The sequence below is a fragment of the Eleutherodactylus coqui genome, chromosome 7, assembly GCF_035609145.1.
Source record: "Eleutherodactylus coqui strain aEleCoq1 chromosome 7, aEleCoq1.hap1, whole genome shotgun sequence".
Lineage (NCBI taxonomy): Eukaryota > Metazoa > Chordata > Amphibia > Anura > Eleutherodactylidae > Eleutherodactylus > Eleutherodactylus coqui.
In genome coordinates this window covers 18071924-18095179 of record NC_089843.1, presented here as the reverse complement: position 1 = coordinate 18095179, position 23256 = coordinate 18071924, and the positions used below count along the sequence as shown (strand labels likewise).

The following is a 23256-nucleotide window of genomic DNA, read 5'->3' as shown; positions in this document are numbered from 1 at the left end:
TCTGCCTGCTGGGGTTTTTGCCTTTCTCTGGATCAACAAGGAGGCCATAACAGGCTGAACTAGATAATAATAATAATAAACTTTATTTGTATAGCGCCAACATATTCCGCAGCGCTTACATAGACGGGGAATACAGTAAGACAACAAGTGCAAAAATTACAGAACCACGGTTACATAGTAATCAGTTACATAGTAACATAGTAACATAGTTCGTAAGGCTGAATGAAGACAATGTCCATCTAGTCCAGCCTGTCTAGCCTCCTGTTTTGTTGATCCAGAGGAAGGCAAAAAAAACCCCAAGAGCAGAAGCCAATAGCCCTTTTGGGGAAGAAAATTCCTTCCCAACTCCCTAATGGCAATCAGACTGTTCCCTGGATCAACTTCTAATAGTTCCTACCTGTCTATATACCCGGATTAACAAATAACCTTAGATTTATAGCCTATAATATCCTTCCTCTCCAGAAAGACATCAAGTCCCCTTTTAAACTCCTCTAAGGATTTTGCCATCACTACGTCCTCAGGCAGAGAGTTCCACAGTCTAACTGCTCTAATAGTAAAGAACCCCTTTCTATGTTGGTGATGAAACCTGCTTTCCTCTAAACGTAGCGGTGCCCTCTTGTTACCGTTGCAGTCCTTGGTGTAAACAGATCCTGGGAGAGATCCTTGTATCTTCCCCTCATGTACTTATACATGGTTATTTGGTCGCCTCTTAACCTTCTTTTTTCTAGAGTAAATAATCCCAGTTTGGATAGCCTCTCATTCCAGTCCCGTCATTCCATGTATTAGTTTAGTTGCCCTTCTTTGAACCCCCTCCAGCACTGTAACATCTTTCCTGAGCACCGGTGACCAGAACTGTGCGCAGTATTCCATGTGAGGCCTGACAAGTGCCTTATATAATGGAAGGATAATGTTCTCGTCCTTCGCCCCTATACCTCTTTTAATGCATCCCAAAACTTTATTTGCCTTTGCAGCAGCTGACTGGCATTGGTTGCTCCAGTTTAGTCTACAATCCACTAGTACCCCCAAGTCTTTTTCCATTTCACTTTTCCCTAGCGGTACCCCATTAAGTGAATATTGGTAAAATCCATTCTTGCTGCCCATGTGCATAACCTTACATTTATCAACATTGAACTTCATTTGCCACTTTTCTGCCCAAGCCCCTAGCCTATTTAGGTCAGTTTGTAGCCGCACATTGTCCTCCATTTCATTAATTATATTGTATAATTTTGTGTCATCTGCAAATATTGATATTTTGCTGTGCAGCCCCTCTATCAGGTCGTTGATAAATATATTGAATAGAATGGGGCCCAATACTGAACCCTGTGGCACCCCACTAGTGACTGTGGCCCAATCAGAATATGAACCATTTATTACGACTCTGCTTTTTATCATTGAGCCAATTTTTAACCCAATTACACACGTTTTCACCCAATCCGAGCTGTCTCATTTTGCATATTAGCCTGTTATGTGGCACGGTGTGAAACGCTTTAGAGAAGTCCAGATATACGAGATCAATAGACTCTCCCAGGTCCAGCCTAGAGCTTACTTCATCGTAGAAACTGATCAGATTTGTCTGACATGAGCGACCCTTCATGAATCCATGCTGGTGAGGAGTTATTCCCTTGTTCCCCTTGAGGTGCTCATCGATGGCGTCTCTCAGAATTCCCTCAAAAATTTTTCCCGTTACTGAGGTGAGACTTACCGGCCTGTAGTTACCAGGCTCACTTTTGGTCCCCTTTTTATAAATTGGAACCACGTTGGCAATGCGCCAATCCAATGGTACAACACCGGTCTTGATAGTGTCTAGAAATATTAGGTATAGTGGCCTAGCTATTTCATCACTTAGTTCCCTTAGTATCCTTGGGTGTATTCTATCTGGGCCTGATTTATCGATTTTAATCTTCTTTAACCTGTTCCGCACTTCCTCCTGCGTTAGGTATGACATATTTTGTTGATGGAAACAATAGGGGTTAGGGTCCTGCTCCAACGAGCTTACATACTACAAGTAATGGGGTGATACAGAAGGTAAAGGGGCTGGAGATGTGCACGGTATGGCGAGGTGGACAGTGAGGGATTCTATACACATAGACAATGGTCAGATATTTGGCCGTGTGATGGCAGAATCAGTATGACTGCAGGAGCGGTTTATGATGGCTAGCAGGGATTGCAGACAGTAGGTCAGGGAGCATGTTATCAGGCGGCGTACAGAAGGGTTTGTTTAGGGAATGCGGTATTACTCCCTGAAGAGGTACGTTTTTAGAGCACACCTGAAGTTCTGCGAGTCCTGGATTGCTCGGGTATCCTTTGGTAAAGCATTCCAGAGGACTGCTGCTGATCTGGAGAAGTCTTGGAGGCGGGAATGAGAAGTTCAAATTAAAGGGGTGCTCAGTCTGGTTTCGTTAGCAGAGCGGAGAGCCCGGGCTGGGTGATGGATTGAGATGAGGAAGGCAATATAGGGGGGCACTGCACTGTGGAAGGCTTTGTGGATGAAGGTAGCGAGTTTAAATTGAATTTTGTATGTGACTGGCACAGGGCAGAGGCATCCGAGAAGCGTCTGGACAGGAAGATGAGGCTGGCTGCCGCATTCAGGATGGATTGGAGAGGGTAGAGTCTGGTGCAGGGTAGGCCGATCAGCAACGAGTTGCATTATTCAAGCCGAGAGTGGATGAGTGCAACAGTAAGCGTTTTTAGCGTGTCCACAGTGAGAAAAGAGCAGATTCTTGCGATGTTCTTGAGGTGCAGCTGACATGATCGGGCCAGAGATTGGATGTAATGGGTAAATGATAGATCAGAGTCGAATATGACCCCAAGGCAGCGGGCATGTTGTCTAGGAGTTATGCTGGCACCACACACTGAGATGGAGATGTCAGGATGAGGTCGGTTAGTGGAGGGTGGATATACCAGTAGGTCAGTTTTAGAGAGGTTTAGTTTTAGGTAGAGAGAGGACATAGTGTTACAGATGACAGACAGTCAGTGATGTTTTGGAGGAAAGGTGCAGAGATGTCACAGGTAGAGGTGTATAGCTGGGTGTCGTCAGCATACAGGTGGTATTGGAGGCCAAATCTCCTAATGGTTTGTCCAATTGGGGCTGTGTAGATAGAGAAAAGGAGGGGGCCGAGGACCGAGCCCTGGGGGCCCCCAACAGCAAGGGGAAGAGGAGGGGAGGTAGAGCCAGCAAAGGAGAAGCTGAAAGAGCAGTCAGATAGGTAGGAAGAGTACCAGGAGAGAGCAGTGTCCTTCAGGCCGATGGAGCGGAGCATACTGAGGAGGAGTTTATGGTCAACAGTGTCAAATGCTGCGGAAAGGTCGAGGAGTATCAGTAAGGAGTAATCGCCCCTGGATTTGGCTGTCAGTAGGTCATTGGATACCCTTGTAAGGGCAGTTTCTGTTGAGTGTTTGAGGTCAGAAGCCAGACTGTAGGGGGTCTAGGAGACAGTGCTCTGATAGGTAGCTTACAAGGCGGGAGTAAATCAGGCGTTCTAGTAGTTTGGAGATGAAGGGGAGGTTTGAGATGGGTCGGTAGTTGGCAGCATCAGTCGCGTCCAGAGTCGGCTTCTTTAGCAGTGGGGATATGATGGAGCGTTTGAAAGAAGAGGGAAATATGCCAGAGGTCAGAGAGAGGTTGAATATAGTGGTGAGATGGGAGATGACCACCGGGGAGAGGGATCAGAGGAGGTGTGAGGGGAGGGGGTCGCTAGCGCAGGTGGTGGGGTGAGCAGAAAGGAGCAATTTGGAGACTTCTTCCTCTGTCGTTGATCTGAGTACAGACAGTGAGCAGGAGCTAGATGCAGGGCTGACAAGACTAGGGTCAGGGCTAGTCTGGGATTGGGAAGTTATTTCCTGATGTATGTCATCAATTTTCTTTTTGAAGTAAGCAGCCAACTCTACAGCACTGAGATTTGTCACAGGGGGCTGCGGTTTAGGGCTGAGAAGGGAGTGAAAAGTATCAAAGAGCCGTTTAGAGTTGTGCAATAGTGAGGAGACTAGAGAGGTGAAGTAGACTTGTTTGGCATGGTGGAGGGCGAGGTTGTAGGTGCTGAGCATAAATTTGTAGTGGAGGAAGTCTGCGGACGTTTGAGACTTTTTCCACAGCCGTTCAGCACTTCTAGAGCACTGCCAGATGAAGCGTGTTTGAGGCGTGAGCCTGGTTTGCCGCTTTCTACATCGGATGGCTCGGGTCCTGGGGGGCGCTGCTTCATGCAGGGCATGTTTGAGAGCGGTCTTGTAGTGAGTGGCAGCCAGGTTTGGGCATGCATGCCACGCTTGTGGCTGCCATGCGAATATAATGCTGCATTAAGTATGGATGAAGTATGATGCAGTTTGACCATGGCAGTTCGACAGCGTAGGAGACAGGTAGGCCACAAACTCTGCCTAAATACTTTACACTTCAAAGCTATTGCTAAGGCTGTCACCTCTGTTCTCATCCTTGCTCTCAGTTTCTGAACTTCTTTTAAATGCCAACCTCTGGGGCACACTATTCACATTAGCCCCTCTCTCCTGTCCTCACCTATGCACAGCTCGCATGCACTCTTTACCTTCTTGCTTAGTCTCAAACCCTCTAATGTCACTAACAAACATAACAGTCCTCCTCATAAATATCCTAATCATCTGCTAACCAGATGATCCCAAACTCTAAACCAGAGAAAGATTTTCTGGACAGAATTCACAGGCTTCCAAAACCACAAAATATTTCAGAAAGCGCCCCTAGAGATGTTATTGCCAGATTACATTGCTACTAGAGATGAGCGAGCACCAAAATGCTCGGGTGCTCGTTGCTCGAGTCGAGCTTTCCGCGATGCTCGGGAGTTCGTTTCGAGTAACGGACTCCATTGAAGTCAATGGGCGACTCGAGCATTTTTGTATATCACCGATGCTCGCTAAGGTTTTCATTTGTGCAAATCTTTAAAACCTACGAAAGTGATGGAAACGACACAGATACGGATAGGGCAGGTGCGGGGCAACATGCAGGGCTGCATCTCAGGTTCCTAGGTCTCACTATTAAGCCACAATAGCAGCAAGAGTGGGCCCCCCCCCCAACAATTTTTACTTCGGACAAACCCTCAGTAGCAAGGCACACCTTAGATAAGCACCACACTACCTCTAACCAAGCACAATCACTGCCTGTGGGACACACTGCTGCCTCTTCTCCTGGGTTACGTGCTGCCCAACCCCCCCGCAAGACCCTGCGTCTGCAGCACATACAAAATTGCCCCTGCGCAGCCTTCAGCTGCCCTCATGCCACACGCTGGTCTCATAGCCACACCACCCTCATATCTATTTATAAGTGCATCTGCCATGTGGAGGAACCGGAGGCATACACTGCAGAGGGTTGGCAGGGCCAGGCAGCTACCCTCTTCGAAAGGGGGGGGGGGCGATAGCCCACAATTCTGTTGAGAATTGATAATAGATTAACGTTCCATCTTCATTCTAATCCTTTGCCACCTCCGTGAGGAGCTGCAAACGTGCGCATAAAGGGTAGACAGGTATAACTCCGCTATGGCAAGCCTGTGTGCACCCACAGCTTGGGTGGCTAGCAGGAACACACAGACGGTATATAAAGAAATCGCATTGCAGTGCCCCGGATAGCTGATGTTACGTGAGAGGAAATACATGTTGGCCGCGGCCCACACGCCATGCCCTAGACATTCTGTTTTTTTGGGGGGGGCCAGATAGGTAGAACACCGCGATGGGAAGACTCAGTGCACCCATAGTATACACAGACCCCTGTAATATTACTGTAGAAAAGGTATAAGCTGGCCCCAGTAACATTTATGTTGCAGAAGTATAGGCAGACCCTGTAACATTTATGTACCAGCAGTATATGCAGAAACCCTGTAACATTTACATGGCAGAAGTATAGGCAGACCCCAGTAACATTCTTGTAGCAGCAGTATAGGCAGACCCCAGTAACATTCTTGTAGCAGCAGTATAGGCAGACCCCAGTAACATTCTTGTAGCAGCAGAATATGCAGACCCCAGTAACATTTATGTGGCAGACATATAGGCAGACCCCAGTAACCGTTATGTAGCAGCAGTATAGGCAGACCCCAGTAACATTTCTGTAGCAGCAGTATAAGCAGATCCCTGTAACATTTATGTAGCAGAAGCATAAGCAGACCCCTGTAACATGTCTGTAGTAGAAGTATAAGCAGACCCCAGTAACATTTCTGTTGCAACAGTATAAGCAGACTCCTGAAACATTTTTGCAGCAGTATAAGCAGACCCCTGTAACATTTAAGTAGCAGAAGCATAGGCAGACTCCTATAACATTAACGTGGCAGCAGTATTAGCAGACCCCAGTAACATCCTTGTGGCAGCAGTATAGGCAAACCCCAGTAAAATTAACAGGGCAGCAGTATAGCAGACCCCAGTAACATCCTTGTGGCAGCAGTATAGGAAGACCCCTGTAATACTTACATTGCAGATGTATAGGCAGAGCCCTGTAACATTCAAGTGGCAGCAGTATAGGGAGAGACCCATAACTTTCTTGTAGCAGAAGTATAGGCAGGCAAATTCTGGGTGTGGGTAGGACGTGTGCGGTCCCAGGCTCTGACTCAGTCCCAGCCTCCACCAAATTTACCTAATGTGCCATCAGGGAGATATAGTGGCCCTGCCTGCCAGTACTTGTCCACGTGTCCGTGGTTAAGTGAACCTTCCCAGTAAACACGTTGGTGAGAGCACGATTGATGTTGCGGGAGACGTGCTGCTGTAGAGCTGGGACGGCACACCGGGAAAAATACGGGCAATTGGGGACCGAGTAGCGTGGGACCACCGCCGCCATCATGTTTTTGAAAGCCTCCGTTTCTACAAGCCTGTACGGCAGCATCTCCAGGCTGATCAATTTGGCAATGTGCACGTTTAATGCTTGAGCGTGCTGTTGTGTGGCGGCGTATTTGCGCTCCAACACTTGCGCTAGCGACAGCTGGACGCTGCGCTAAGAGACATTGCTGGATGGGGCAGAGGACAGCAGGGGTGAGGGTGTGGGTGCAGGCTGTGAGGCGCTCGTGCCTGTGTCCTAAGAGGGGGGTTGGATCTGAGTGGCAGGTTGGGGCACAGGGGAAGAGGCAGTAGTGTGACCCAGAGGCGGTGAATGGCCTTCGTCCCACCTTGTGGGGTGCTTGGCCGTCATGTCGTGGATATGCTTTTTGTCCACAACTTACTCAATTAGGAATGTTCACATCCTTCCAGATCAATTCTGAATTGATTATATGCGCATAAGAAGTTTCCACACTGACTCAGGTTCAGCATGTATAAGCTTCCTCAATTCTGCTTTAAAGGGGTTGTCCCGCGCCGAAACGTTTTTTTTTTTTTTTAACCCCCCCCCCCCCCCCCCCCCGTTCGGCGCGAGACAACCCCCGATGCAGGGGTTAAAAAAACAACCTGCACAGCGCTTACCTGAATCCCGGCGGTCCGGCGTCTTCATACTTACCTGCTGAAGATGGCCGCCGGGATCCTCTGTCTCCGTGGACCGCAGGGCTTCTGTGCGGTCCATTGCCGATTCCAGCCTCCTGATTGGCTGGAATCGGCACGTGACGGGGCGGAGCTACACGGAGCCGGCATTCTACACGAGCGGCCCCATAGAAGACTGCAGAAGACCCGGACTGCGCAAGCGCGGCTAATTTGGCCATCGGAGGGCGAAAATTAGTCGGCTCCATGGGAACGAGGACGCCAGCAACAGAGCAGGTAAGTATAAAACTTTTTATAACTTCTGTATGGCTCATAATTAATGCACAATGTACATTACAAAGTGCATTATTATGGCCATACAGAAGTGTATAGACCCACTTGCTGCCGCGGGACAACCCCTTTAATGTTGGGCACGCAGCCTCTTTTAAAAGAGTTTAACATATCCGCCCATCTGGGCAGGTCAAAGATTACATAGATACAACGTATTGTTTAATTATTGGATAAGCATCTTGCAATTCTTCCATCCTCCGGTCATCTGTGATTGGCCATCAGGTGGTGGAAGAAATGAGTGGGTTGTCTTGGACCCACATGTGGTTCCTTCGATATGATTGGATGTTACATCATGAACTATAAATTGCACAAACCTCCCATGTTATTTGCATACCTTTCCAGTAAACCTGCTTGGGTTATTATTGTGGTAGCTGTTGCAGACTGCAGTTAACTATGTCTGATCTTTACTTCTCCTAAACTTACAAAAACAGATGGAAAATGTAACGTGTTTATACTATATATATCTTGTCAGCGTTTTGAGAACAGAAGTTTCATAAGAGGAAGTAGATACATGAAAGAAGACATATCTATATTTGTAACAGTAATGGAAAAGTACTGGCATTTAGTATACAGAATAAAAACAGGTTCATTGTCCATTACCAAAGGCCCACAGTCCAGAATATAGATATATTGGGTTTCCACTACAGACCCCCCCTTGAAACTATCGGTTTCACTAAACTCACCCTACTCCGTCCCACGCCAATCCCCCACCGCTGTCCCTAGACTCGCATTGTGTTGTAGACGACTGGGGCTACCACTGCCATGGGGGTATAGGATGGTTCGACATCATATTCTGGATCCATGATGACGACGTTTGCGCTGACAGTGGGCTTTTTGTTAGACATCATAGTGAGACAGGTGGACCAGGTAGTCATCAGGGTCGGAATACACTGTATGCAACAACAAACTGAAATTAGGATGACTATAAAGGTGACAAATATAATTAATAACTTCCTTATCAGGATAAACTCCTGTGTAGAACGTTTCGAAAACTCAGTAGAGTGGCTGTCTTTCACAACTGTTGCCTAGGCTGCAAATGCCCCTCTGATACCTAGGTGTGGGTTCTAATTCAAAGGTTCAATAACTTGTGTAGACGCTACCTTGATTCATCGACAAGAGTGCAAAATCAGGACTATCTAATTACTAGTCAACATGACTGAACCTTTGTCTCATTAGTACGTGCATGATCATATATATCAATCTGGAAGAAAAGAGCTACAAGGTGATTATTCCCACTTCCCTTTTCCAGAGGCGGCAAGGTAACAGGACCACAGGCGTTGTAACACCGGTATGTTGCGTGGACATAAGCAGAGTGCACTGCAGATAAAATAAAGCAAAATCTTAGCGAAACCTATCACAGTGTTCTAAATACACAATGTTTTAAAACTTATTTTTTCTATATTTTTCCCTTCTCCTGATAGGTACCTTACTGAGGAAAACAGACTAAGGTTAGCTCTTTTTAGTTAGTGCGGTCAGCTTCTTAATGGCAACTGCGTCTTTACCTGCGGGTCACGTTTTGTCTGGAATGTAGGTACATGTCTCCCCTATCATCTTGCAGGCACTCCCTTTTTTGGCTAAAATCGTACCTAGTGCCATTCTATTTTGAAAAGTCATAGTCGAAGTAGGTCCTATTGGTCGACTAGTCCCTGTAAGGCATCTCTAGTATAACTTATAAATCGCTTCTAATTATAATAAACATAATTAATCCAGTCAACATTTTATTTACCATAATAATCAGGGAAATTTTTTTAAAAACTCGTCAGGTACCCCCCTTGGCTGTCTTATGACGTCAATGTACACGTGTAGGTCAAAACTATCACCAGGAGCCTCTCTTCTCACTCTAATGTGCTGTTACAATACTAGTAGTATGCACAGGTACGCACGGATTGGGACTCCCTGATCTTCACCCACACCAATGTCCCTCCTGGAGATAGTCCTGATGGTGAACACGTCCAGGCCGCCTACCCTGACCCTACACTACCTAGTGACAAGACTGGAAAGAGTCATCGTACCTATGCAGAAAACAAGGGTAGACCAACATGACAGGATAACTACAGAACACAGCAGAGTTGGATCGAGATAAAGTAACTATTGGGGGTAACCTCATTATCTTCAATGCTGTCTGACAGGATGTGGAGGAGCATAAGGGCTTTACTAAGGCACACTCCCCTGTCCAATTACTTTCCAGATATGATGTCACATTATTTCACCTATGAAGTGTGTACCTTCGTTTACCTCATTCACGTCCGGTACCCTGTATCTGCAGATTACCTCATTCATGAGCTTCTGTGTGGTTATCTGCTCATTTACCTTAGTATCAGGGTGGGCCTCCAACCTGAAAAAGACTCGAGCAACAACAAGCACATATTCATGCTCCCCTATCAGGTGTGAGCTGAATTTGGTCAAATTGGCAATCTCTGAAATGGGTAGAGTGGTCAAGGCAAGTGTTATGTGGCCACCTTACTTCTGTCCTGACTCGCATATGGCGAAGATCATGCTAACTGGACAAATGATGCAGCAGCTACAGAGAACCTACGTGTCACCCATTCTTGTTCAGTGTCGACGTCATTGCTGCTTTTGATTCTGTGTACCAGTTGGGCCATCATGGGGGACAGGGACCTCTGTAGGAAAGTTCTGTTGATTATTCGCCATACGCCGTCCTGTTCTGTTGCTCCCGTCTTTTAGCCCATTTTGCTTTCCTTCCTCGTTGACTTGTAACTGTAAAGTCCTTGACATATCAATGTCCAAAGTTTTTATCAAAGTCCAAAGGTTTTTTGTCAAAGTCCAAGTTTTTATCAAAGTCCAAAGTCTTTGCCACTGACTCATGCTGTCAGTATCTATTCTTCTTTCTTCCACGGCTTGAGGGCCGCTGCCTTTGCTGTGTTGTCGGCGAGGGTGTCATCTCTCGCTTCTCCACTGTAGAAATCGGTGTGAATTCTCCATTGCCAGGTAGTAGTAGTAGGGTTTCCATGAGACTCTGCACCGCTGCACCATTCTTAATTGGCTGTCCTACTGAGATAACAAGCTGTCTGGCCTTCCATATTGGGCCATATTCATGAGCTATGCCAAATGCATTCCAGGAGTCAGTGTAAAGAGTTGCCGTCTTACCTTCTACCACTCCACACGCCTCAGTGAGGGCCTCCGGTTCCGCTTCTTGCCCTGAGACATGCGGAGGCAGAGCTTCTGCATTTAGGACATTTTGTTGTGTGACCTCTGCATATCTGGTTCGGAGTCATCAATCCTCACCCTGATACCATCTACAAAAGAAAACTCAAAATATGCATCATTAACAGTGTGTACATCACTACAATAATGTCAGAATCTTGTTGCACAGAATTTTAAACAATTTAAAAAAAATAGCTGATCTGCCATACTCAGATCACCTATGCGTCCCCTCCCCCGTTTGAACGGGAATACCTGATTAAAAGAAGAGTAGCCAGGTTCAAGGTATTACAACATTGGGAGGAAATATTGGGGGAGGCATGGAAAGAGCACATTGTAGCCGGATCTAATAGGTTAGAGATAAGTGCTTGGGTTGCACTTGCATGAGTATGTTCTGGGTGTCATTTGGGGTGTGGACCACTAGGGGGTAGTCCAATACCAACTTAGAAGATTTGTCAGCCATTGCCTGTACTGCTGCCACCGCACAAACAGATGAGGGAGCTCCTCGAGTCACTGGACCCACCCTCATGGAGTAGTGTCTCAGTGGCGGTGGTTGTCCTCCGTGCCTTTGTGTCAATACTGTCATATGGGCGGCAGTATGAAACAAGGCCCAGAGTGGTGCGGAGTTTGGCAACGGATGTAGGTACAGGTATGGCCTGGCCAGGAGAACAACCTTTCTTGCAGAACTTGGTTAGTCTTTGGATGCCTCCAGGCCTTCTACAAGGGAAATTAACGGTGAAATTGTGGCCGGTCGGCAGTTTTTCCAAAGCATCAGCACACAGCACCTGGTATGTGTGGCTGACCCTTCACTCCCTTTTTTTTTTTTAACCTAGGGGGATACTGTTTGACCCAGGGGTGTGTATCTGGGTCTCGTGTATATTATCATGATGGGTACATTCAATTTCCCTATGCCTGTCTTGTGGGTGTCAGGAACCGTGGAAAGCTGAGTTTGAGACAGGAGAAAAAAACAAAACTTTTTCCCTTATAAAAGGGATGTCCCATTACATATACTTGCATCATCTAGCTCCACCCCTCTGAGTGTGGCTGTATACCTACTTCCTTATTTTCTCATTCAACGTTGGCAGTCCTTGGATACACATCACAACCCAATAAAAGATAAAGTCTTATGCATCACACAATTTACATTTTACAAATTACAGGTCAATCTGCCCTGTTCCTCCTGTGGATACCTGGCCTTATCGTTACCTGCTTGTTTCCCATTCTTCGGCTTCTCTGCAGCACCTTACTTCCTTTAAACCTTACTCCCTGTACTTGATTTTAACGTTTATTAAATTTAACTATTCAAACCAGTTTAAACTATCTAAATTTAACTTCCTTGGGACTGCAACATCAGTAACTTCCTCTTTTTAAAATCTCTCGCTCCTGTGACAGCCCCTCCCTTCTCCTGATACAGAATGGACGGGCACCGAGACAGGATTATAAAACTAGAATGTGCGGGCTCCTAGGAGGATTATAAGGTAGAATATGGCTAATTTTACTTTTACAACAGTTTTGTCCCAGGTTGCTGAGTGACTGAGATATTATTCTATCTCCCTATTTACTGAACTGTTATATTGAACGCTGGTGTCTTTGGCATGTGTTGATACAGATACCATTTCAGCCCACCTTCTCTTCCTCTTTCTGACATTTAGGGAAATTCTAACGTCTAATGTATAACTAATATGTTGTAACTCTTCACAGCGGTGACCACCTAACATTGTATGTGGTTACAATTGAATTGGGGACTTGGCAAACATAGATGTATTTTCTTGTGGGCATGGTGGGCTATGCAGTTTGTTACAGTTTGTATTCTTAAGAGCCCCCTCAGGATGTGAGTGGCATATAACCTTTTACATTTGTATGACGGGCGTATAACAAAGATTAGATTACATAACAAAACATACAAACAGTAGTTATTGTCACAGCACATGAATTGCTTCGCTTCTATTCAGAGTTACAGCACTTCCTCTTTTTAAATGAAGTTAGCAGCCTTTTTTTTTTTCCTTTCCCTAAACAATTATACTTTCACTTACAGGCACAAGCCTATACTTTTAACGTTTAACAATTCAAAAGCAACACAGTTTAGTAGTCTACCTTACTAGAAGGGATCCAATAATGAACATCTAACCTATAAAATCCCAACTCACAGCACGCCGCTGCGTACGGTGCATTAACCTTGGCTATAACCCAGCCAATGCGTTCTCACTGCCGACAATCCCTTCTTACAGTTGAGCAGGACTGATACTAATTCTATACAACAGACAAACAGACTATTTCTATATAACAACTCAGCAGGATTAGCTCTACATAACAGACAAGCACACTAACTTTATATAAAAGACAGGTAGAACGTTTTAAACACACAGAAAGATTGCTTGATTAATCAATGATAACTTGACTCTCCACCCCTTCCACACTTTTCTGGAGGGTGTAAGAAATGACCTTGGTACAATGTTTGTTGCCTTTCAATTTCAATCATGACAGCCAGATTCATGATTATAGAAGACTCCTCAGACGCCGGACACAGTATGTCCCGCCCTAGAGTCTCTAGCATTTCTGTCGCTACACAGTTTATTAATCTACCCTCAGACAGAGGGATCTACTCATGAACGTTCAAACGATAAACAAATTTTTATGGATTGTCACCCTCAAGCAGTGGACCATAACCACACCGGTGGGTGGGGGATAGGGATTATTTTGACTACAGATCTCCCATCCGAGGGTACTTATCGTCAATAACAATCCTTTTTGGCAATTTGGGCAAGACATGGGTGGTGTACCCACACAACTAGACAGACAAATAGACAGAACACCAGTACGGCTGGTTTGGTCTAAACTGCCCCTCGGGATGCTGTCTGGCAGTCCCCTCTCTCCTAGGTCTCTTACCAGACTCTACCGGAGCAGCGGTGCCTGTCCAGATGTTTGACATTTCCCTGACTCTAAGGTTTTCGTCACCAAACCTGACCCGAGCAGGGACACCTTAGTCAAACTACCCCGACAGGTCCCTTACTCTAAGGTTTTCGTCACCAAACCTGACCCGAGCAAGGGGCACCTGTACAGGGTCTTCCTCCCCCTTAGGGCAATTCACTGACCTCGCCAATCGACCAGTACTCTCAAGACAACAGGCATGTAAACATTCATTTTATACCTTATGACAGGTTCTTATCGAGTGATCGAGACTTATAAATACCTGTCGTGCGGTTCCAAATCGTTCGGCCTTGACATGGCACATAGGCGAGCCTTGAGTTAGCCACACAGGTATAGATAATTAATTTATCTTACCGTGTTCTGATGATTTTATTGGGCCCGCCAAGTCCAAGGTCGCATATGTCCGTGTCTTCTGTCCGAGCTCTACGGAACCTATCGATCACTCCCCGTACGGGCCACCAGCTGTCGTGGATATGCTTTTTGTCCACAACTTACTCAATTAGGAATGTTCACATCCTTCCAGATCAATTCTGAATTGATTATATGCGCATAAGAAGTTTCCACACTGACTCAGGTTCAGCATGTATAAGCTTCCTCAATTCTACTTTATTGTTGGGCGCGTAGCCTCTTTTAAAAGAGTTTAACATATCCGCCCATCTGGGCAGGTCAAAGATTACATAGATACAACGTATTGTTTAATTATTGGATAAGCATCTTGCAATTCTTCCATCCTCCAGTCATCTGTGATTGGCCATCAGGTGGTGGATGAAATGAGTGGGTTGTCTTGGACCCACGTGTGGTTCCTTCGATATGATTGGATGTTACATCATGAACTATAAATTGCACAAACCTCCCATGTTATTTGCATACCTTTCCAGTAAACCTGCTTGGGTTATTATTGTGGTAGCTGTTGCAGACTGCAGTTAACTATGTCTGATCTTTACTTCTCCTAAACTTACAAAAACAGATGGAAAATGTAACGTGTTTATACTATATATATCTTGTCAGCGTTTTGAGAACAGAAGTTTCATAAGAGGAAGTAGATACATGAAAGAAGACATATCTATATTTGTAACAGTAATGGAAAAGTACTGGCATTTAGTATACAGAATAAAAACAGGTTCATTGTCCATTACCAAAGGCCCACAGTCCAGAATATAGATATATTGGGTTTTCACTACAGTCATATGCCTGCGTATGCTGGTGGTGGTGAGGCTGGTACTGGTGGCTCCCCGGCTGATCTTGGGTTGACACAGGTTGCACACCACTGTTCATCGGTCGTCCGCACTCTCACTGAAAAATATCCACACCTTTGAAGACCTAGGCCTCTGCACGGTGGCTTGGCGCAAGGGGGTGCTTTCGGAAACAGTTGGGGGGAGTCTTTGCTCTGGCCCTGCCTCTACCTCTGGCCACCCCACTGTCTCTTCCAACCTGTCCAGCTGCTGCACTTGCCTCCCCCTCTGAAGACCGGTCCTCAGTTGGCTTAGCGAACCAGGTGGGGTCAGTCACCTCAATGTCCAGCGGCTCTTCCTCCGAATCCTCTTTGCGCTCCTCCCTTGAACTTACTGCCCTTACTACTACCTCACATATAGACAACTGTGTCTCATCATCATCAACCTCCTCACCCACTGAAAGCTCTTGAGACAGTTGCCGGAAGTCCCCAGCCTCATCACCCGGACCCTGGGAGCTTTCCAAATGTTGGGCATCAGTCACGACAAACTCCTCAGGTGGGAGAGGAACCATTTTTTCCCAATCAAGGCAGGGGCCCGAGAACAGTTCCTGGGAGTCTGTCTGCTCATCAGAATGTGTCATTTTCATGGAGTGAGGAGGCTAGGAGGAAGGAGGAGCAGCAGCCAAAGGATTCAGAGTTGCAGCAGTGGACGGCGTAGAAGACTGGGTGGTCGATACATTGCTGGATGCATTTTCTGCCATCCACAACAGGATCTGCTCACACTGCTTATTTTGTAATAAAGGTCTACGACGTGGACCCATAAATTGTGATATTGTGATATGAAGCTGGAGACCGCAGAAACTTGCCTCTCTCCTAATCCCGCAGCAGTGGGCTGCGATTCTCCTGGACCAGGAACTTGGCCTGTGCCCATACCCTTACTTGGACCTCCGCATCCTCGCCCGCGTCCACGGCCACGTCCTCTAGGCCTACCCCTACCCCTCAGCATGGTGTATTTCGAATACAGCAGACACAGAGCATTGTAAAAAATTAGGCAATTGGTTGTCTGCACTTGGAGGCTAACAGCGGTTATGTTACGCACACGGTAGGCCAAAAAAGTATACGCTAGGCTGCAGAAAGGCCTAGCTGGCTAATAGTGAGCCACTACAACTCGTAGCAGGTAGCCCTAAGCAGGAGCTTTTTTGGGGCACTTGTTGACAGGATTCTACCACTAGCACTGTACCTGCCTCACCAGTACTGCCCCTATCCTCTGTATAATGGAATGCAGACTGAGAACGCAATAGTCTGCAGAGCCCAAGATCAAAAAAAAATGGTGCAAAACTGCAGTCTCAACAGTAATGCACACGGTAAGATGTGGCCCTAAGAAGGACCGTTGGAGTTCTTGAAGACGCTGACAGTAGCCTAACACTCTCCCTATAGCAGGAACAGCAGAAACAGCACTCTCCCTAATCTCTGCCAGCATGTGTCTGAGGCGAGCCACGGGCGGGACTGCTTTAAATACTCAGCGAGGGGGGGGGGGGGGATAGGGCTGGAACGTCACAGGAGGAAGTTGTAATGCCTTCCCTGCATGTCTATTGGCCAGAAAATGGCGCAAAACATGCAGGGAAGGAAATGGAATTGACACGAGTACCGCGTGGTGCTCATCTCGAGTAACCAGCATCTTGAGTACCCTATTACTCGAGCGAGCATCAAGCTCGGACGAGTATGTTCGCTCATCTCTAATTGCTACCATATTAAGGAGGAATCAATGAAAATCTCTGGGAATCGTAAGGACCTCCCTCCTCCTTTTTTTAATTATTGAATTCTTTATTGAGGTTAGGAAAGTATTACACTACGTTGTTTGACAAGCATTCCATACATAGTCGCATTAAACTGTTGAATAGTATTAGCAACGTATACCTTTACAACCTTGGTATTTTCTGTATATTTTACAATTCAACAAAGAAACATAACTGTTTTATTTGTAGAAACATACTTTCTAACTGTCTAACCGACATTCGGAGAATAGTCTTCAACATATATTATATTATATATATATTCAATTTAACCAAAGTTAACATCAAATTTGGCATCGCACAATATTCTTTATTAGTTTTTGCAAGATTTCATAAATTCCCTTCCTGCTCCCCAAGACTCCTCATGTCCACTTAAAGCATTATCTCTGAGTACCAACCATCTCTCAAACACATTCTGTTCCGCCATATGGTCCTTGAACTCTCCGTAAAGTGGGGGGTCAGGTCCTCTCCAATACTTTGCAATTATAGTCTTTGCAGTCATCAGAGCGTGTCCGATTAGATATTTAGATGTTGGAGGGTATTTGTCTAAGTCTACCAAGAGCAAAATCAATTTTGCATCTTTTCGTATATAAATTTTCAAGATTTCCTCTAGTAGATACTTAATTTGGGGCATGACCAAAATATGTGTGAGAGAGAGCCTTTGTGGCCACAGTTCCTCCAGCACATGCCGTCTCCCTTGTGTAATCTGCTAGCTAACAGTGTGGGGGTAAAGTACCATCTCATATTAATTTTCACTTGTACCTCCAATGTGCCTAGGCCTTTGGTGGACTTTCCTGCTCTTGAAATCTTAAAAGTACACATTTAAGATTTCAAGAGGCAAAACAGGAGTCACAAAGGTGTCATATGTGGCTACTTTCTGTGTCAGTTCTTTCCAGACCTCGAGAGAAGCTAAAGTGGAGGGAGACAGGGTTCTAATTTTTATTTGCTGCCTTGCCTTGTGCCGTTTGTTATTTTAAAGGGCTTTGAGAGAACTCTGTCGATCAATATTTTAGCTGAGGGTGATGAATACAGGGCCAGGATGGCGCGCAGCATCCCCTCTCACAGACCATATCTGGTCAAGCTTCTGAATGCGTAGTCCCAATGGACACGGTCGAAAGCTTTTTCAGCATCCAATGCCAGCATGACCGCCGGTGATTGGGACAGCTTCAGGGAATGAAAGAGGCTCATGATTTTTCTTGTGCCATCCAAGGCCTGCCTCCCCTTAACGAAACCAACCTGCTCCGAATGGATTATTTCAGGAAGAATTTTAAGTAGTCTATGTGCCAACGTTTTTGAGTATATTTTTACATCTGTATTAAGTAAAGAGATCGGCCTAAAATTCGCTGGGTCATCTGGATCTTTTCCTTGTTTGGGAAGGAACACAATAGTAGCCTTGAGCGCCTCCTTGGGAAAGGAGCCTCTCTGCATAGCTGCATTGAAATTTTTTACTATGTATGGAGACAATGACGTCAGGAATAATTTGTAATATTCGGATGAAAACCTGTCAGGGCCTGGGGCTTTTTGACTTTTCATGTTTGAAATTGTGTCAGAAATTTCAGAGATAGTCATTTCTTTGTCTAGTGCTTCTATTTGTGTGGCTTTTATTTTTGGGAGGTTTATTTTATCTAAGAATTCCTCTATTTTGGCACTGTTTGGCTGTTCCAATTGGGTGTCGTATTTTTGGTTATACAATTTACTATAGTAAGAGCAGAATGTGTCTGCGATTTGTTTCGAGTGGGTAAATTTTATACTCTTTATTTTTTGAATTCCACACAAAGGGAATGCTGGCCTTGGTTATCTTCTTTTTTACCAAGTTGGCCATCCACTTCGATGGTTTATTTAGTAAAGAATATATATTAGCACGATGTGCATTAATTTCTCTATCAAAGTCGCTCTGAAGCACTTTTCGGAGCTCTAGTCTTGCCTTAAATAATTTTGTCGTGGATGGTCGGGGATGGAGTTTTTTGTAACTCTTTTTCTAGGAGCTGGATATTAGCCGTGAGGGTTTCAGCTTTGTTAAGTTTAATTTTCTTGTACCTAGTGCCTAGTTTCATAAGAACTCCTCTTATGTAAGCCTTGTGAGCATTCCAGAGTGTTGCGGGGTCTATATCTGGTGTATCGTTTAAGGCATAAAACTCATCTAAATTTTTTTGTATTTCTTTTTTATACTCGGGAATTTTCATTAAATACGTATTGTTTCTCCAAGGTCTAATTTTTTGACAGTGGCTGCCCAATGCAATTGTTGTCAGAGTCGGAGCGTGGTGCGACCATGTAGCCATACCGATCTCAGCTTTAGTTACTGAAGTTATCAGGTGTTTATCTACCAGGCATAAATCTATGTGGGAGAATGTTCTGTGGTGTGAAGAATAGAATGAATACTCCCTAGCAGAAGCCTTGAGACACCGGAAGGTGTCATATAATGCCACCCTTCGTATCCAACTGCCTACTGAAGAACCTTTTTTTTTCAAATTGCTGTGTGGTATCTATAGGTCTTTCTGGCACTAGATGAAAGTCCCCACAAAAAATTGTCGAGCCCTTTGCCACCCGGGTTATTTTTTTTTGTAAGTTTGTTCAAAAATTTGATTTGTTTTTGGTTTGGGACATGGGCATTAACTATTGTAATCGGCGTATCCCTCAGGGAGCCAACCAGGACAACATAACGGCCCTTGGGGTCGCATATTTGTGCCTCTACGGTAAATGGCATAGTGTCTTTAAATGCTACCATGACCCATGCTTGTTTTTTAGGTGTGCAAGCAAATACGACCTGTGGGTACTTTTTATGTGACATTCGGGTGCCGTCTGTGTCTAGCAAATGTGTCTCCTGGATACATACTATGTCTGCGTTACTGTGAACTGCTTCCTTCCAGACGGATCTTCTCTTGTATGGAGAGTTTAGACCATTGGCATTCAGAGACAGTAGTTTTGTAGCCATTTCTGTGGTGTCGACGATCGGATCCAGAGAGCAGGAAAGGAGAAATAGCAAACGATGCCCATGAAAACAAAACTACAACAGAAACAAACAAAAGACATACTAGATGTCTCAAACAAGTGGTGAAGTAAACCAGTTGAGGGAATCTCGCTACAAGAGAGATAGCAAGACTCTAAGGGTTAAGCAGGACAAGCTAGTGCTTGTGCTCTCATTTGGGGTATGAAAGTTCACTGGAGTGTGCGGACACTCTATCAAGCAGTATCTGGATACAGCAGGGCCAGAATGGTATGGTCATTAGCGTCTATTTGGGGTGAACTTGTTTCTTCTTCCTTCCTTGGATTTTTTTTTTTAAGTCTTTCTGTCATGGGAGCCTTTGGGGCCAGCTCCAGCATGGGCGGGGGGAGAGTCACATATCTTTACTCCCCAGGATTTTAAAGTGTCCGTTGCCGAAGCAGGAATGTTGAAGACGTGGACTGCATTTTCTTTCGTAGCAATGATCTTTGTAAAGAAGCCCCATCTATAGGGTATGTTCCCCTCTCTCAGCACTGAGGTTACGCCAGCAAACCTGCGTCTCGCCTCCATGATGGCTTCAGAAAGATCAATAAAGAGGCGAATGTCGGAGTAGGGACTCGGAAGCGTTTTAAGCTTCCTTGCTGTGTTCATCAGGACTTCCTTTGTACTGTAATAGTGGATACGCACTATAATGTCTCTAGGGCTGTTTTCTTTAAGGAATCGTGGAAGAGAAATTCTGTGAGCCCTATCAATTTTAAGTTCCTGTTCAGAAAGGTTCGGGAGAACTTTCCGTATGAGGCTGGTGACATAGTCGGAAATCTCTGCGTTGGAGACTTTCTCGGGAACACCGTGGATTTTAATATTATTGCGCCTGTTCCTGTCCTCGACATCCATTAACTTGTTTTGTAGTTTAGTGACCATCCCCTCCAACTCATAGTGCGCATCTATAAGTTCGTTGTGTGATTTGACTAGTTCCTCCATCTTGTTTTCTGTGTTATTCAATCTATTGTTAACCTCCAGAACAGAAGAATTTACATGATGTGTAAGACTCTTTAAGTCATTCTGAATGGTGTTTCTCAGAGCCATGATTGCTTCTTTAACATAAAACTCTGAGGCTGGCTTGTTAGATGCAGAGGTTAGCCAAGCCTCCCTTACTTTCGGAATTGGGGTCTAGCAGATCAAATTCTCCTACCTCTGCATATGCAGACAGCCTCTCCCTCTGCTTAGCAGGGCTGCTGACAGTGGAGGAGCTTCCCTGCCTCGTGGTCGGCGCCATCTTTTTTCCCAGGTGCTGTACTGTGGAGCCTCCCGACATCTGCAAGATCTCACCCTCTGCTCCCTCCCCCTCCTGTTCGTCCCTGGTGAGTGTGCCCCGATCGCTGTGTTTATCTTCCTCCTCTAAGGGCATGGGATCAGGGGAGTCCCGAGGTTCTCTTACCAGGAGTTGAGCTGCAAGTGCGTCCTCCGCCGCCATTACAGAGAGGGGGCCGCGCGGCACAAAGAACTCCTCCAGCCTCATCGGGTTCGCTCTGGAGGCTCTCCTTCTGGACATCTTTGTGGTCCTGGATGCTTCCCCAAGCTGTTTGGTAGGTAGGAAGGGTCCGCGGTCGCTGTGTGAGGTCGCTGAGTGTCTTACCGAGCGGAGCTTAGGCAAGCACGGCCGCCTCGGTGTCTCTCCAAGCCACGCCCCCATCTCCCTCCTCCTTTTGATAACCTCAAACTATTCTCCGATTTCTCACAATCCACCATGGCTGCATTCACAAACTTCCTGCAATCACAGCTATTCTGAGAGAGCATAAAATTCTATAGAGACATAGCTTTCCAAACAGGATCTTCATTAACAGGGAAGGTAATGTCCGTGTCATCACTTCCTTTGATGAAAGTAAATCCTTACTGGAGAAATGGAACCTCCCCCTACCTAAGGAAGATATAACCTGCATAACCAAAGATTGGGCCTCCTAGCAGTCTAACAAACCAAATGAGAAACCGACAGCCTTTCGGAAAAAAACTGTTTGTCCCCTGTATCGATCGTGCAAAACAATGCTAATTAATCCACAGCAGGCTGAAATTTGTACACCCCTGGGCATGACTTTCCATTAGAGATGAGCGAGCACCAAAATGCTCGGGTGCTCGTTGCTCGAGTCGAACTTTTCGTAATGCTCAGGAGCTCGCTTCGATTAATGAACCCCATTAAAGTCAATGGGCGACTCGAGCATTTTTGTATGGGATCGATGCTCCGCATAGGTCATGACTTGTCAAACACCAGAAAACATCAGAAAGTCATGGATGCCAGGAGCAGCGGCACGAGACAGAGGCACGAGCGAGGGGCTGAAGGGGACAGCGGAGCAGCTCAGCAGCCGATACCGGCGCCGAAGCAGGTGCGGGGGCAGAAAGGAAGGACCGGAGCGCAGTATCCGGCGCCAAGAGGCCACCAGGAGTCCAGCGCCAGCAGTAGCGGAGGGGACCAGAACGGAACAGCTGAGACAGGAGGGCAGAGTGAGCGGCCGCCGGGACAGCGGGTGACGTCACCAGGAGGAGTGGAGAAGCTGATAAGTATCTTCTGTGTGTGTTTGTGAGCTAAGTGTGTGTCTTCTGTGTATTTGGTTAGTTGTGTCTTCTGTGTGTGTGTGTGTCTGGGGGTGTAAGTGTTTGTGAGGGGGGGAAAAAAAAAATTTTGTGACCGGTTGCGCATAAGTGTCAGCGGGTAAGCGGTTGCGCGAGAGCGGCAGCGTGTGAGTGGTTGCACAGAGGCAGCAGCGTGTGAGCGGTTGCAGCAGCGTGTGAGCAGTTGAGCGGTTGCAGCAGCGTGTGAGGGGTTGCAGCAGCGTGTGAGGGGTTGCAGCAGCGTGTGAGGGGTTGCAGCAGCGTGTGAGGGGTTGCAGCAGCGTGTGAGGGGTTGCAGCAGCGTGTGAGATGTTGCAGCAGCGTGTGAGATGTTGCAGCAGCGTGTGAGGGGTTGCAGCAGCGTGTGAGGGGTTGCAGCAGCGTGTGAGGGGTTGCAGCAGCGTGTGAGGGGTTGCAGCAGCGTGTGAGGGGTTGCAGCAGCGTGTGAGCGGAGGCAGCAGCGTGTGAGCGGAGGCAGCAGCGTGTGAGCGGAGGCAGCAGCATGTGAGCGGAGGCAGCAGCATGTGAGCGGGTGAGCGGTTGCAGCAGTGGGTCAGCGGTTGCAGCAGCGGGTCAGCGGTTGAGCGGTTGAGCGGTTGCAGCAGCGTGTGAGCGGTTGTAGCAGCATGTGAGCGGAGTGTGAACCAATCTATCTTCACTACTTCCACAAGTAAATTCTAGATCCCCATTAGGATGAGCTCCATGTCTGGCAATGTCATCCAGTGTGCTACTTGTGCAATGTATGCGGTCCTTGATCAGCCAATCGAGGATGCATACTGTTGCGCAAGATGCGTGAACGTTGCACATTGAGAAGCCCAAATTCTGGATCTAAATGAGCAACTGGCAACACCGAGAGCCATTGACAACATGGAAAGGAGTTTGCTGCTCACTGAGCAGACACTCGCTGGGGTAGAGGCGGG

The 23256-nt window shown here is 46.3% G+C and overlaps 1 protein-coding gene across 1 annotated transcript in view; it reads right to left on the bottom strand.

Moving 5' to 3' along the window:
• The window catches only part of LOC136573423 (vomeronasal type-2 receptor 26-like), a 128676-nt gene extending 107858 nt beyond the window's left edge, over positions 1-20818 (bottom strand). The window contains exons 1-2 of the mRNA XM_066574715.1: positions 20276-20818; positions 19625-19795 (exon numbers count right to left, since the gene is read on the bottom strand). Coding sequence (XP_066430812.1) covers positions 19625-19795; positions 20276-20818 — 714 coding nt within the window. The remainder of the gene's footprint in view (positions 1-19624; positions 19796-20275) is intronic.
• Between the last annotated feature and the right edge of the window lie 2438 nt (positions 20819-23256).